The sequence below is a fragment of the Malaya genurostris genome, chromosome 2 (genome assembly GCF_030247185.1).
Source record: "Malaya genurostris strain Urasoe2022 chromosome 2, Malgen_1.1, whole genome shotgun sequence".
NCBI classification, from domain to species: Eukaryota; Metazoa; Arthropoda; class Insecta; order Diptera; family Culicidae; genus Malaya; species Malaya genurostris.
The window spans coordinates 217,720,389-217,735,988 of NC_080571.1; the positions used below are offsets into that span (position 1 = coordinate 217,720,389).

At 35.6% G+C, this 15,600-nt stretch overlaps 1 protein-coding gene across 1 annotated transcript; it reads left to right on the forward strand.

The window, feature by feature from the left end:
- The first annotated feature begins 13,273 nt into the window (after nucleotides 1-13,273).
- Nucleotides 13,274-15,280, forward strand: LOC131427570 (thyrostimulin beta-5 subunit). Its single transcript, XM_058590885.1, has 2 exons — nucleotides 13,274-13,755; nucleotides 13,816-15,280. The coding sequence occupies exons 1-2, from the start codon at nucleotides 13,393-13,395 to the stop codon at nucleotides 13,924-13,926; spliced, it is 474 nt and encodes a 157-aa protein (XP_058446868.1). The 5' UTR covers nucleotides 13,274-13,392; the 3' UTR covers nucleotides 13,927-15,280.
- The last annotated feature ends 320 nt before the right edge of the window (nucleotides 15,281-15,600 follow it).

Sequence of the window (15,600 nt, forward strand, 5' to 3'; positions counted from 1 at the left end):
ATTGATGACTGGTAGATTTCCCGAGCAACGGAATGGTTTTATAGGCCATGAAATTCGCGGTACGGTTGTGGGACATGCGCTGATCCGACAGGATACTAACGATGATAGGAGCAAATGCATAATTCCTAGGAACAACTTTCGAAGTTTGAATGAAGTACACGGATTACAATGTTCCGAAGACAACAGTTGACGTCAGAATCATGAAATCAATGAATAACGTGAGTAAAAAAAAGATAAAATGCATAATTTTTTACCCCCGAAATCATCATGTTAAACCAAATGATACTCTCCAAAATGCTGATCCACTAATTCTAACGGTTTTGCCTTTCTCTGTGGAAAGGATATAAAAATACTGGAAAACCGACCTTTGACCCGAGCTCCGGAGACCCTTAGATTTATATACCATTCGACTCAGTTTGACAAAGTCGGAAAATGTCTACCTGTATATGTGTATGTGGTGCACAAACACAAAAAAGAAAATCTTTATTTTTCGCTGTTGAAATATGCAACGACGTGCAAGCAAAATTGACACAAATTAATTGATATTATGAAATCAACATAATTTTTGTGCATTTCAAGTCGAGACGTCATATTTCTCAAATATTTTGTAATACAACAGTACGTCATTTGAATAACAAATGATACACATTTCCGATTTACCGAAATTTGAACACATGAGTGCTCGGTTATTATCTCGGTTCACATTAAAACAACTGAAATTCTCGGTATTTTGCATCCGATAGATAATTTGTATTTATCGAGATTTTCGATTTCGTGGAGACTAAAAATACCTGAGATTTTGTCAACATTTTAGATGTCCGAAAATTCGGATAAAAATAAACCTAATCTTTCATTTTCACCGGTAAAATATCGCACTTCGTGCTTTTCCGTTGTTTGTTTGCTCCGAGATCAAAATTAAGTTTTAAGTGTATGTTGTCTGTCATTCAAATTACAAGGAATCCCCCTCCTAAATCTTCCTCATGACGTGCAGCCGCTCAGAAATTGCTTGCAACTAGCGTTGAATCTCTCCGCCATTTGTTTTTGAGTTTGGGTCTTTGTTAAACAATCCTTGCAATTCGACATCTTCAATTTTTTAGGTTGACCAGTGCGTTCTTCGTCTTTCACACTAAAATCTTCACGTTTTAATCATTCAAACCCAATTGGAATGGATTCAGAAACATTTTTTTAAAAAAAGTAATGAATCTACACGGATCCACAGAACAACCTAATTTTAAGTACATTCCACCCAATTCGGGGGCTCCGTTCAATAACCTAACTTTAGGTAAAGTGACTCTAGGTAGTTTCCGTAAGACCCGTACAAAAATACTCAAAGATGAGTTTTATATACTCTACAGTTGAGTCGTATTGACTCAATTTCAGGTTTAATACGGTTTAAAGACTGTCCCAGAAAGTATGGACGCACTTTGATTGGTGGATTCATGTCTTTTGGGACAAAAGTGATATTTTTGGTAGTATACCATTCTACCGAAGACTTCGGTAGAATGGTATACTACTTCGTGGCTTCGAATCATGGGTAGAAGTCGTTTTTGTATACATTCCTTGATGTATATTTCGCTGTTCATTGAAGCAGTGGTGATGAAAGGTTTCAAAATCATACCGCAGTTACAAATTGCTTTCCAGACCATAACTTCCTTACCAAATTTTTCGACTTCAATCGATGTCTCGGACTGGTTCAACACTTCTCGCACAGTATAATATTGTGGTCCCGGCAAGGACTTGTAATCGAGTTTCACGTAGGTTTCGTCGTCCATGATTATACAGTTCAAATTTCCAGAATCGTATTGTACAGCTTTCGAACCCTCGGCCTAATCGATGCTTCTTGTTTAGGACTACGTTTTGGTTGTTTCTGCTTCTTATAGGTTCGAAGATTCAAACGTTCTTTAGCAAGAAGAACATTTGACTTCGAAGCGCCCACTTTTTGGCCACATCTCGAACTGAAACCTCCTTTTTTTGCTCGAATGCCTTCAGTATACGTTTATCCAACTGAGGGTTAGCAAAGGTGTTATTCTTACCGAACTTCTTGATTGCATTTCGCACGGCTTTTTCACATACTCAGAAAGAAAAGATGAAACTTACACGACATGTAAACCAATCGTACTATTAAACAGACATCAGTTGAAACGAGAATCTGATTTAAAACCATGATTGATGTAAAATTACATTGAATTGCATTTACTTTTTCATCGAACAAGGCTGTATATTTACAAATCGCTTAGTTTTGTAGTGAAAACGAATAAACAACTGCACAAGCGGTTAGGGAAGAGTGTAAACAACAGGACGCAGTCATAAAAATTGACAGATTCTGAACCATTGCGAAATGGCAGCGGTTTTTAGTTGCGTCCATACTTTCTGGGACAGTCTTTACTTAATTCAAAGACATCACATTAACAAGAAATCCTCTCACATTTCCCGAACAAATCATTGGCAACATCCTTTTTTGCGAGCATGGCGGCCTCAGACGAGTCCACATTGAACCTCGTACATAGAAATAGGGGACGGAAATGTCAAATTCGAGCGCGACAAAATAACAGCACTGCGCACTCATACAATTGACATGATATGTTGAATGTGTTGCCGTGCGATGGCGTTGCTGAACTGATGATTGATTTTGCTCCAAGCTAACAGGGTTTGCTTAATTTTAGCTTATTGAACGAAACTCTTGCTATTGGGTGGTTTCGCTCTTTGTATTTTGACAACAATGGAAGGGGCGAATGAAAGAAAAGATTCAAAAGAACTCAATATTAAGTAAAAAGAAGTCAAATAATAGGTAGTTTTTATTTTCCGTGTACACTTCTCACAAATGGTCTTTGCTTTGCAAGAATTTCGACATGTTCACTTCACTAAATGTATATGACACTAATTTGTAATTGACAAAACAACTATGAAAAGTGATATTATCGCAGAAAAACGACACAATAGTTCCCCGCACTATTAACCGGAACACCTGGTCAACTTGGGTCAAAACACTCAGTGAGAAAATGTTTTGAAACTGGTTGACAAATGAAAAACATTATCGCAAGGCTTTGACAAGAGAAAAACAGCACGGTGTCATATGAGCCAAATTGTTCAAATTCTTGATATGTCATCTGCTATAGCAACTTACCACAGGAACACATTGCTATAGCATCTTTCCACAGGAACAAAAAGTTTCAAACCGAATTTTTCTGCACAACCCACACAATATTTCTGCCTGCGCTCGATTTCTTACTTGGACGCTTTATAGATAAAAATACATGTTCTTGAATCGTCCGTTTTATTTTAGAATTAATAGTCTCAGACAAGCCAAAAAGTTTATGTCAATCAGTTTTGGCAAGTCATTCCTAAGGATATATCTTCAAAAGCTACATTCATATTTAATACACTCCTATTATTGATTATGCCCAATCATCATTTTTCGCCTCAGGCGAATGGGAACCTGAAAAGTGTATTGGAAAGGACATGCGACTTTCTTTGATTCGACTGTTTGCCCAAAAATTCAATTCGGTAATTCCCTCACTGAACGCATTTGGGAATAGTTGATTTTATGTAGTAGATTTATTTCCTGTAAGGATTTAACAGTCATGTATATATGACTGTTGTGGTTGGTAATTGAGAAATTATCTATGGAATCCGAATGAACACATGTGAGTGTTGTATCTATATCACTTCCAAAAAAGTTAAGATAGATGGTAGAATCACCGATAGGAAGAAATACATTCACACCAGCCAGACACGGATTGTGTAATGGTGGCTTGGCGGCATTTCCGCGATAGTGCTGCATTTTGACGGCCGGAAATTCAGCTCCCGCAATTTTCGATATAGAATCAAAAACAAAACATTTTCTAATTCATATTACAGTGTGCATACGTAAGGGTTTCTTAATTAATTGATTTTCTGTAAAATGGCAGCCCTTTTAAAATAAAATTTTTTCCCGCGTTTCATCTTTTGGAATATTATTTTAAAGATCATACATGACATTTTGCAATGAAATTTTATTTGAAAATTCTACAGTGGTGTAACCCCTTAAAGTACATGTAGCACTATTGAGAACTTGAAAGTTCAGAACAAGATCAAATGAACTTATTCGCTACTTAAGAAAACACGTGTTTATTTTGACAGCTGGGAAGTACAAAACAAGTTCCTCGTGAACTTTGTTTTTCAAAACATCTCTGTAATTCAACATATTCAGGGGCAGGAAATACAATAAATTTCAAACGTTTTTACTGGACGAACGCTATGAAAGAGGTGAATAAAACCAACAATTTTACTGGTGAAATTTGTGTGCAGGTTTGATTTGCAGGAGTGTACTTTTTGGCAAATGTTTACATGCACAGTTCCAATCATTTTGTTTTTCCAATTCTGTGTTTCGTTGGATAAAACCACGTCAAAAAAAAATATGGAAAAATTTATAGACTTCCTCGCGAATCGCTATTTTCATAATTGATTTGCATGTTTTATTCGTGATCGGCTATAGATGAGCGAAAAATTCTGATCATATTCTCACCCTACTAACATCGGCCCTTTTCCTGTGACACTTAGAGCAAATTCAGCAGCTGCAAGATTCATATGGGTGGTCTATAATATAACTGAAACTGAAACAAACGTATCCCCAGCAAGCCGTTTTAGTTTTATTTATTCGAACAGTTCTACTGTCAAATTTAAAACTGGCATACGTTCTATTTTTTCTATATTTGAAACACAGATAAAAAGCTGCTGGGGCTGCCAGTTTTTTTTGTTATTATTTCTAGATTTAAAATTTAAACCTGACATAAATTATCCATCTAGAACTAGAACTCCTGAACTCGGCCTAGAATTCCTCGGTCACTAGTAGGAACAAGTGTTGAACTAACTGGCTTGAGAGTGCATCCTACGTTTTTACACATGTCATGTTCTAAGTCAGGTCTGAAATTGACTCGATTTTCAGTTCAATAACATAATGATTTTACAGGGTCCTCCATGGTTTAGTACAAACGAGTCACACAGACTCACAAATATAGAACCATTAGGTGTAATGTTACATAATATTATAAGCAAATTCCAACAAAAATGCAATCTTCAATTTAATCGATTCGCTCTCTGTATTACTTAGTAAGTTAGTATATAAGTTCCTTTTCCCCATTACACAATACAAGTAGGTTTAGAATTTTCCCTACACAAAAATCTCAGAAGTGCGGAAGCAAATGATGTCCTCATGGTAAGAACCAAATCATATATATATATATATATATATATATATATATATATATATATATATATATATATATATATATATATATATATATATATATATATATATATATATATAGATATATATATATATATATATATATAAAATAGGGCTGAAAAGTCACCACTTGTGGCTGAACACCCAATTTAAATCTTAATAATTTAATTTTAACTCATATTCCAATAAATAGTTATTAAAAAAAACTTGTCTTTTCATAAAATATACAAAACTTTTTCCTTAATCCAATTCACATGTTTTCCAGTTTCACGAGCAATGGCGACGTGATGCTTTGCAAAATCGGAAAGAGACATTAGATGGTTCTATATTTGTGAGTCTGTGTAACTCATTTGTACTAAACCAGGGAGGACGCTTCAAAATCATTTTCAGAATTTTATTCTGAATCCTTTGAAATGTTTTCTTCCTGGTGGAACAACAACACGACCATTGGTACTGCATAAAGTATGGCTGGTCTGAAAATTTGTTTATAAATTAACAACTTGTTTTTTAGACAGAGCTTAGAATTTCTGTTTATAAGAGGATATAAACATTTAATATATTTATTACACTTTGCCTGGATTCCTTCAATGTGATCCTTGAAAGTGAGTTTTTTGTCATACGTTAAGTATTTAGCTTGATCAGACCATGTCAATTCCAAGCCATTCAATTTGAGAATGTGATTATTGTTTGGTTTAGGAAAAAAGGTTTTGGCTTATGAGGAAAGATAATTAATTGCATTTTTGCAGCATTTGGTTTAATTTTCCATTTTGACAGATAATGACTGAAAATATTTAAACTTCTTTGTAGGCGACTGCAGATCACTCTTAGATTTCTACCTGTGGCTAACAGACTTGTGTCGTCACAGAATAGCGATTTCTGACAACCAACGGGTAGAATTGGAAGATCAGAAGTGAAAATATTATACAAGATGTGAGCTACGCTCGAACCCTGCGGAACACCGGCTTGTACGGGTAGCAATTCAGATTTACAATTCTGATAGCTAACCTGAAGAGTACGATCAGTCTAATAATTTTGATCAAATAAATAGGAAAGTGGAAATCAGACATTTTTGGTATTAAATCTTTGAGCCAAACACTGTCGAATGCTTTTTCTATGTCTAGGAGAGCAACTCCAGTGGATAATCCAGAAGATTTATTTGATTTTATCATGTTCGTTACTCTGACAAGTTGATGAGTAGTTGAATGTTCATGACGAAATCCAAACTGCTCTGGTAAAAAAATTGAATTCTCATTTATATGAGACATCATTCTCAACAAGATATTTTTTATCAAAAAGTTTACTGATAGAAGAAAGTAAGCTAATTGGTCGATAGCTTGATTTTTCTGCTGGGTTTTAATCAGGTTTGAGGATAGGAATTACTTTAGCGTTTTTCCATCTTTTTGGGAAGTAAGCTAATGAAAAACACTTGTTGAAAATTTTAACCAGGAGTCTCAAGGCAACATCGGGAAGATTTTTAATAAGAATATTAAAAATTCCATCATTACCAGGAGCCTACATGTTTTTAAATTTTCTAATAATTGATTTAATTTCATCAAAATTCGGCTCAATAGTGTCATCTTGTGATAACACTTGGGTTGAAATATGATCATATTTCAGTGAGACTTCATTTTCAATAGGACTCACAACGTTCAAATTAAAATTGTGGACACTCTCGAACTGCTGAGCAAGTTTTTGAGCTTTTTCGCCATTCGTAAGAAGTATTTGATTTCCTTCCTTGAGAGCAGGAATTGGTTTCTGAGGTTTCTTAAGAACTTTAGAAAGTTTCCAGAAAGGTTTCGAATATGGCTTAATTTGTTCAATTTCTTTAGCGAAATTTTCATTTCGCAAAAGAGTAAATCTATGTTTAATTTCTTTTTGTAAATCCTTAACTATGTTTTTCACAGCAGGATCACGAGAACGTTGATATTGACGTCGACGAACATTCTTCAACCGAATGAGCAGTTGAAGATTGTCATCGATGATAGGAGAATTTAATTTAGTTTGAGCTTTGGGAACTGAAAGATTTCTAGCTTCGATAATATAATGATTCAAATTATCAACTTCTGTGTCGATGTCCGCAGAATTTTCTAAAATAGTTTCATGATCCACATGATTTCAATGTGAGATCTGTAATCCAACCAATTAGTTCTATGATAGTTGAATATAGTACTAATTGGATTAATTATAGCTTCGTTGCAAAGTCTGAATGTTACAGGAAGATGATCTGAGTCAAAGTCAGCATGTGTAATCGGTTCACTACAAATGTGATTTTGATCCGTTAGACCAGATCAATTGTAGACGGGTTTTTCACGGAAGAGAAACAAGTCGGATTACTGGGATGAAGAACTGTGAAGTAACCAGCTGAGAGTTGATTATGAAGTATTTTACCATTACGGTTATTTTACCTACAATTCCACTGGACTTGCTTAGCATTTAAGTCTCCTATTACGGAAAATTGCGGTCGATATCTTGTGAGTTTTTGCAAATCGCCTTTAAAGAAATATAATTGTTCGCCGGTGCATGAAATAAATTCCATGAATGGTTTCAACTTCGATTCCCAAGCTTTCAATAACTTTAGTATTGAAAGAAGGTAAAATTCGATGTTTAATTTGCCGTTGGACAAAAATGGCAACTCCACCACCCATTCCAGTAAACCTGTCAAATCGATGAACCACATAATGTGGATTACTTTTCAATTTTACATTTGGTTTAAGAAAAGTTTCTGTCACAATGGCAATATGAATTTTGTGAACTTTGAGAAAATTATAAAATTCATCTTCACTCGATTTCAAAGATCGAGCATTCCAATTTAAAATATTCAAATAATTATTTAACATCACAGTTAAACTTTAAATTCATTATAATATTATTTGCAAATTGCCATCCGATTTGAAATGCTTCAAAAAGTGATGAAGTCGAATTCATTCGGATGATCATTTGAAAAAGTTGATCTTGTAGGTAGATCATTTTATTTTCAGTTATATCACAGACTAACAGACAGGACACTCAAATTGAATTCTTCAATCATTTTAACGGTTTCGAATATTCCATATTCGAATGGCGCCACGTTACCCTATCAAAAACGTCCTGTCTGTCATCTAGACTGTTTATTTTTTCATTTACCAACAGAGTTGCCATTCATACAGAATTACTTGTACTGTATTGTTTTGTATACGTCCATGCGAATTTCATGCAGGCTACAGATTTAATACATATTGCCAAAACTGTATACAGAATTGTGCCTACTTCTCATGATCCAACGCAATACAAAATCGAACCCGTTTTGTTACAATATTTACTTACTTCTGATTTGCCTCCACTTAATTTCGGGTGAAAATTACCAACACAATCAAAAATAGTCTAGATGAACAACGTTGAGAAAAATAAATGGTTATTATCAACGTAATCCCATAATTTATTGTGACGATTCATTTTCAAATATTATGATGAAATCAGGCATCCCTGCAAGCAGCTGATCGGTATTGACAAACGAGGGGGAACCAACTGGTAAAAAAAACTTTTACATAAAACAAGGGGTGAACCGATATTAAATAGTTCGCGCAGCACAATATAGGTGGAACTAGTGCAACACGAAAAATTATTCGTAGACGAAGTCACTCATACTGTCATGTCTGTTAGTCTGTGGTTATATCGCCTAAATCAACTTCATTTAAAGAAGTGAATGGCATTGAAGGAATATTTGTAGGTAGACTGCCATTAGAAGAAGATGATATGGCCGATCTACCTATTAATAAATTGTTTTCTTTAGAAGATGAACTGCAAGGCGGTCCTGTGTTTTGATTATTTACATTAGAAGAATTAAGAGGTAGATTTCTACCTGTTATACTAGCATAACTGAAATTAGAAGAAGATGATGACGAGGTCGATCTACCTGTCAATAAATTGTTTTCGTTAGAAGAGGAATTGGCAGGCGTACCAGTTTTTTGTTTTGAATTCGAAGAAATAAGTGCCTTAGAAGAATTAGGCGTGGCATTTGTAACGGTTTTTTGATTTTCAGGTATGTTCTGTAAATTTAAGGTCGTTGATTTGACTTGTTGTCTAAGCGAACGAGCGTTTAAAATTTTTTCCCTGACAGGGCATTTCAAATAATTGGATTTATGATTTCCATCGCAATTTGAACATGATAATTTATCACAGGTTTCATTCATTGGACAAACATCTTTCGAATGCGATTTACCACAATTTAAACACCGTATATCCATATGACGATTTTTGGTTCTATGGCCGAAGCCTTGTCAACGACGACATTGCGTTAAGTTTGCAATACGATTATGCCGTTTATAATGTTCCCAATGAATTTTAATGTGGGAAATGAAACGTACTTTTTCTAAAGTTTTCAAATTGTTTACATCACTTCGATTGAAGTGTATTAGGTAAAGTTCATGGGAAATTCCAGAGCGTGGTTTAGAAGTACCATTCGCTCTTTTTTTATAAGTATTACTTGGGAAGGGGCAAAACCAAGCAATTCTTTTACTTCATTTTTAATTTCATCGGTACTTTGATCATTTGATAAGCCTTTCAAGACAGCCTTGAAGGGTCTGTCTGGTTTTATATCATATGAATAAAATTTATGAAGTTTCTCGGACAAATATCTATCTATCTACTTTGCATATATATTTAGAAATATCCGCTTATTTACAGGTAGGGGCGTTAACGAGCAAGAGAAACAATTGTCTTTACCCGTGACGTTTTCTTTTTGTGTTAGCGCATTTTTGTTTGCTGAATTGAAATAAACATCAATAAAACACCCCTTTCGCCAACATTAGCTTTTGTGATATTTTTTCGATTACTGATGACTCGCCAATTCATGATTCCATCCTGATAAGTTTTGCCGAGCAGACAGCAAAATTTCTGCTGATAAATTCGACAATAATTGACAGTTAACAAATTTTGGATTGCCGAGATTCTCAGTAATTATACATTTTGCGAGACTATTACCGAGCACTCGGCTGTGCAAATCTCGGCATTTTTTGCCGAGATTCAGCAAGAAAATTTAAGTGTGTGCAAGTGTGTCTGTGTGCGTGTGTTTATGTGTGCGTGTATGTATGTGTTCACCAAATAGTCACTTCCCAACTATCAAAAAAATCGGACAAAGCTTAAGAAGTTCGTGAATAGAATTCTAAGCTTCCCTTTTTTGGGCAATTAACCGAACGAACTTGTTAGCAATTTCTTGAACACATTGTTTAGCTTCTATGCAACAAGAAAGTTCACATGGAACCTTGCTCTGACTTCGAACTGTTAATAATTACCACGTGTTTTCTTTAGCTGCTAGAAAGTTCACGTGGAAATTGGTTTTTTACTTTCAAGTTATCAAAAGTTACGCGTGTACTTTGAAGCAGCAAGAAAGTGGATTTTTAACTTATTGTGTAAGTTCTGGTTGCTTGGGTTAATTTTCTCGGAGATGGTTGAACCGATTTTTGTAAATTAAATTTTAGACTAGGTCTTACTTTTCCTTAGCACGCTATTGATATTTATCTGGATCCGACTTCCGGTTCCAGGATTACCGAGTGATATGTACAAAAATTACAAGAAATACTTTTGTCATAGATGGCTGGGCCGGTATTAACAATCTGAGATTCAAATGAAAGATCTTACAATCTCATAGAACGCTATTGAATTTTATCTTGATACGATACCGGAATTACGCGAAAAAAATCAATTTTTAAAGCATGTTTATATCCATGGCAGGCGCTAATACAGAAGGGGGGAGTTGGTTAAGAGGCTTGACACCCCCCACCCCCACAAAACTCAAGAAATTTATTAGGGGACCGGACAAGTGGTTGAACCGGACAGCCTAAATATCTTATAAACCTACTTTGTAAACGCACTTGGAGATGACGCGGTAGAAATGACTTGAGTAAAAACCCAGTTTTTGTGGATGTCTTTTTTTTGCAATTTACAAAAGGTGTCTGATCAGTTCGGTTTCACATTTCATCCAAGTCAGTCGATAAAACATAATCGCTTACGTTCGGCACAGAAGAAACCAAGTACAGTATTGTGTAGTGAACAATAGAACGACCTCGAAATGAGCGAACCAAACGAACAAAAGCTACCGCCGACACGAAAGAAATACTATTGTTGTTGACTTCAGGCAGTGCAAAATTCGACCTTCAAAACGAGAACTTGAAGGTTTGCTTATGGAGCAAATGCATCTTGACATTAAACGTGTGCATTTACTTCAATGTAATAAGACAAATGATGTTATTTACATTTATTTACAGTTTTATAAAGAGTTGGATGCAATTCAATCCGCAAAAGACAATAACAATGTGCACTATGTGGAGCACGAGAACATTAAGTACAACATTTCAGTATATATGGAAGATAGTGCTATAGAAGTGCGTGTGCATGATCTTCCCTCAAGCGTCACCGATTCATATATTCGCAAAACTATGTCCCAATACGGAGAGATTCTCTCTATCGAAAAAGAAAAGTGGAAGAATTTTTCCCCGGTATTCTAAATGGCGTACGTTTATTATGCATACACTTGAAGAAGGCTATACTTTCTTATGTGATTTTCGGTCAAGATACAAGAACTCCGTGCAAATCACTTGTTACCTATGACAATCAGATGGCCACATGTCAATATTGCCAAAAAGCTGTTCACTACAGTAAGCCATGTGATAAACTGGACAAGGAGACAACTACACCAAAGGACAACGGTGCTTCCTTCACAGCAACCCCAAGCAACCCCAGTACACCTGTGACAGCCACCAACAACAATGAAGCATCCCCTTCAACGAATCCATCATCATCACCTAAAGAACAAAGTACACCACTGCAGTTAACAACTTACCCTCCAACCAACCAGCAATTGAAACCAATGTACAACAAGGTGCATCTACAGCAACGAAAAGAAGACGGAAATCGACAACAATACCATCGATGCGGCAATGGATGACGAGACGAACCACGAACGAAGTGCCCCTCAATCCTCGCAGGAGGGAAATGGAAATTCCTCTCCCCCTAGAAAAAAGGTGACAACAAGATCCAACTCAAAAAAAAAATTATTTAAAAAATCGGCTCAATCGGCCACGTAAAGCTTGTACGCAAACAGGCCTGAATAAAAATATCTTTTAAATAAAAAAGTGTCTGATTTAACCCCGGTCTCCCCTATATTATGAAAACACCCCAGAAATTTTTTACGCGCCTGATCCATGGCGATGTAAAAATGAATAAAACCTCACAAACTAGCCGTCACTTAGAGAGACGAGACAAAAATCAGAAAAAAATTTCTAAATGGAGCTCAATACCATTTCAAATTGTATTTCATGTTAGTTGCTGGTTAAACGAACTGATTTCGGTTACACTGGCTACAAGTTCCCGGTTCCGAAAGTAGCAGAAATATTGGGCAAAAACTGCAACACGGAACTTTTTTTGATTGTTTGGGGTTTTGGTTTTAACTACCATTAGAAGTAAAAACCATTGCACTGGAGTGAAACCAACGTTACGATTCGAAATAATTGATTATTTAAATGAACTCTATGCATTTAATGATTGGTTATTTAATTCAAGTGTTCGTCTTTAGAATATGATTGATTAGTCTCAGGGGATGCAGACATAATTAATAAGATTGAACAGTTTTTAATTATCCCGAACATTTTTGACATACTTTGAATATATCATATATGCAAGTAAAATAATTTCTACATTTAACTGATGTTTAATTGTAAGCTTTGCTGCATTTCTTCTGGACGTCATCATAACTAATTGAAATGCTTAGTAGTACATGATGCGTGTTGTATCGTGCATCCAACAATGGATCTATTTTTATTAATATGCTTCAAGTCTAAAAACAAAGCTGTAAAATTTCAATGATTTTCACATATTCTATGCTTGAATGCTAAACCGATTACCAGACAATCCGCTCGGCTGGCATATTTTCCTCTGCATGCCAAGTTGAAGAACCGCTTGTAGAATCCCAAAGTGGTCGGTTGTCCTACTGATTTGCTTCCGACAGCGTGCGCCTGTGCCATGGCATTTCCCCCAGAGTAATCGGGAAATAAAAACCCACTGACCGGCTGGAAAACGAAATCATTTGTAAAACGGACAATGAGTGAAACGGATTAAAAGCGAGCATTTTGGGATCTTTAAAATCGATTCGCTTTCGTTTTGTAGGCTTGCGTTGGGTAGATTCGTGCTTTATCATGAGTTTTGCGATATGGATTTTGTCGGTGTTCATATTTTCGATAGCCACTGGCGAAACGCTAGAGCGAGACAGAAGAGCGCTCATGCTAGGCTGTCATAAACGAGTTTTCACCTATCGTGTTTCACAAACGGACAACAAAGGGCGCGAATGTTGGGACCACGTGAGCGTTTGGTCCTGTCATGGGCGATGCGATTCAAACGAGATCTCTGATTGGAGATTCCCGTACAAGCGGTCACATCATCCGGTTTGTATGCACGCAGGACGAACGAGATCCGTTGCTACCTTGAGGCACTGTCATCCTGATGCAGATGCAGAGACAAAACTGTACGAGTACATGGAACCAAAATCGTGCAGTTGTCAGGTATGTTGAAGTTTCCTCCTGCATGACTCCATATAACTGAAAATGTTCCAATTTTTATAGACATGTACCAGCATGGATACCAGTTGCGAAGGGCCGAAGCAACTTAACACCGAAGCTGTAACCAAAATTTTCCAAATCGAAGAGGAAGAGATAGAAAATGAATATGCTTAAATCTTGAGCTGATATCTTACAAAACATTTGCAATGGTGGCCAATAGTTATTATAATATTTTGATTTGTTGTACATAACGAACCCATAAGATAATATAACGGGAAAGTAAACAGAGATGGTACTTGATGAAATTTGATATCAAAAAGTTGGTGAAGTTATTCTTTGACGGAAAATCGAATGCAAATAATATTATGTGCATTTATTCCAATAGGATCGTAGTACTAGCCATGCAATGACTCTGTACGCTAAGAATCGTCTGCGATGTCTGTTGAATCAGAAAGATTAAATTCCACAAAAGGAATGTAATTCCAGGACTTTGCTTTATTTATTCAACCGCTATTCCAACCATCGGGTCATTTGCTTTTGGATACAAGATATCTTCTTTCATTCATATATTCCATATCTTTTGAGCCCCAAATAGTTGTAAAGAACAGTTTTTGTTTTCTCATATAGAAAGTCTATGCGATCACTGTGTAAACCCATTTCAGAAGCGAGACCCGGAGCGCCGAGTGTAATATACCATTAGACTCAGTTCGTCGAGATCGCAAAACGTTGCGATGATTAATGCAAGGGTTGTCGAAATGTCGTCACTTGCTGTGTTAGTGGCCAACAGAATGTAAGTTTTTTTTTAAATTGAGCTGCTTATGAAGCTTGGCTCTCGATTTTCGGCATCGGTTGAAAAGTCGTTTTACTCGCGGAAATAAAAATTCTCCGGACTCGTAGAATTGCCAGTGCCGATTTATGTTTTGTATCAAATCACTCATTTTATAATTATTAATAATATGAATTTTAATTTTCAGAAAAATATTTTCTATGCATGGCAATCCCATTATTGAGCACTGGAATTTTCAGGAAAATCCAGAGTAGAGCAATTCCCTAAATCAACCGTAGTAAAGGTGGTAAAGTTAGGATCGACTTGCTCGGATGAAACTTTGCACACAGCTTCAGTATTACAAACCGTTTGTTTCACAAGGATGGAAAGAGCATGATTATCCAATACTGATTTTTAAAATAGCGAATGTAAAAAAAGATAAAAGAAGTATTTTGGCCCACTTTAGGATTGATTTTATTTTGGCCCACTTTGTGAAAATATGCACCAAATGATGTAATATCTTTGAAAAACCCTTCCGCAATAGGTCTTTCAATGCGATTAGCTTCAAATTGATGCAACATGGGTTACTTAACATCGATTAAATCCATCAAGTTTGTTAGGTGGGCCAAAATATATGAAATGGCAAAAATATCCTTTTTACCCTATTCTTGCAAGAAAATTTTAGGAACTAAAAAATATAATGTAATTAGTGTGAATTAGACGGCGAAGAATTTATAGCTGAAACAACTTTCAGGCATTTGTCAGGCTTTAAGTTACTGATGAAACATAGTCATCTGAACAATAGAATATGATTCTACAAATAAAAAGCAACAAATTACTTACTTTACTTACAGTCTGATACATAAGAGAAAATATACTATATATAAATATGGATCACTCTTGAGATTTATGAGGGACATCACAGTACACTGAACCAAACAGCTCCAAATATATGGAATATTTTTCGATATACACTGCACGAAAAAATAAGCTGTAAATACGGTTTTGAATTGCAAATTAATCTTAATGCTGATTCCAGAATTTTACCAACATTCTCGAATTAAGTATTACAATTTCTTGAT

Coding starts and splice junctions, on each gene's coding strand:
- LOC131427570 (XM_058590885.1), top strand. CDS start 13,393: ATGAGTTTTGCGATATGGATTTTGTCGGTGTTCATATTTTCGATAGCC. Junction 13,756..13,815: donor CAAAATCGTGCAGTTGTCAG/GTATGTTGAAGT, acceptor CAATTTTTATAG/ACATGTACCAGCATGGATAC.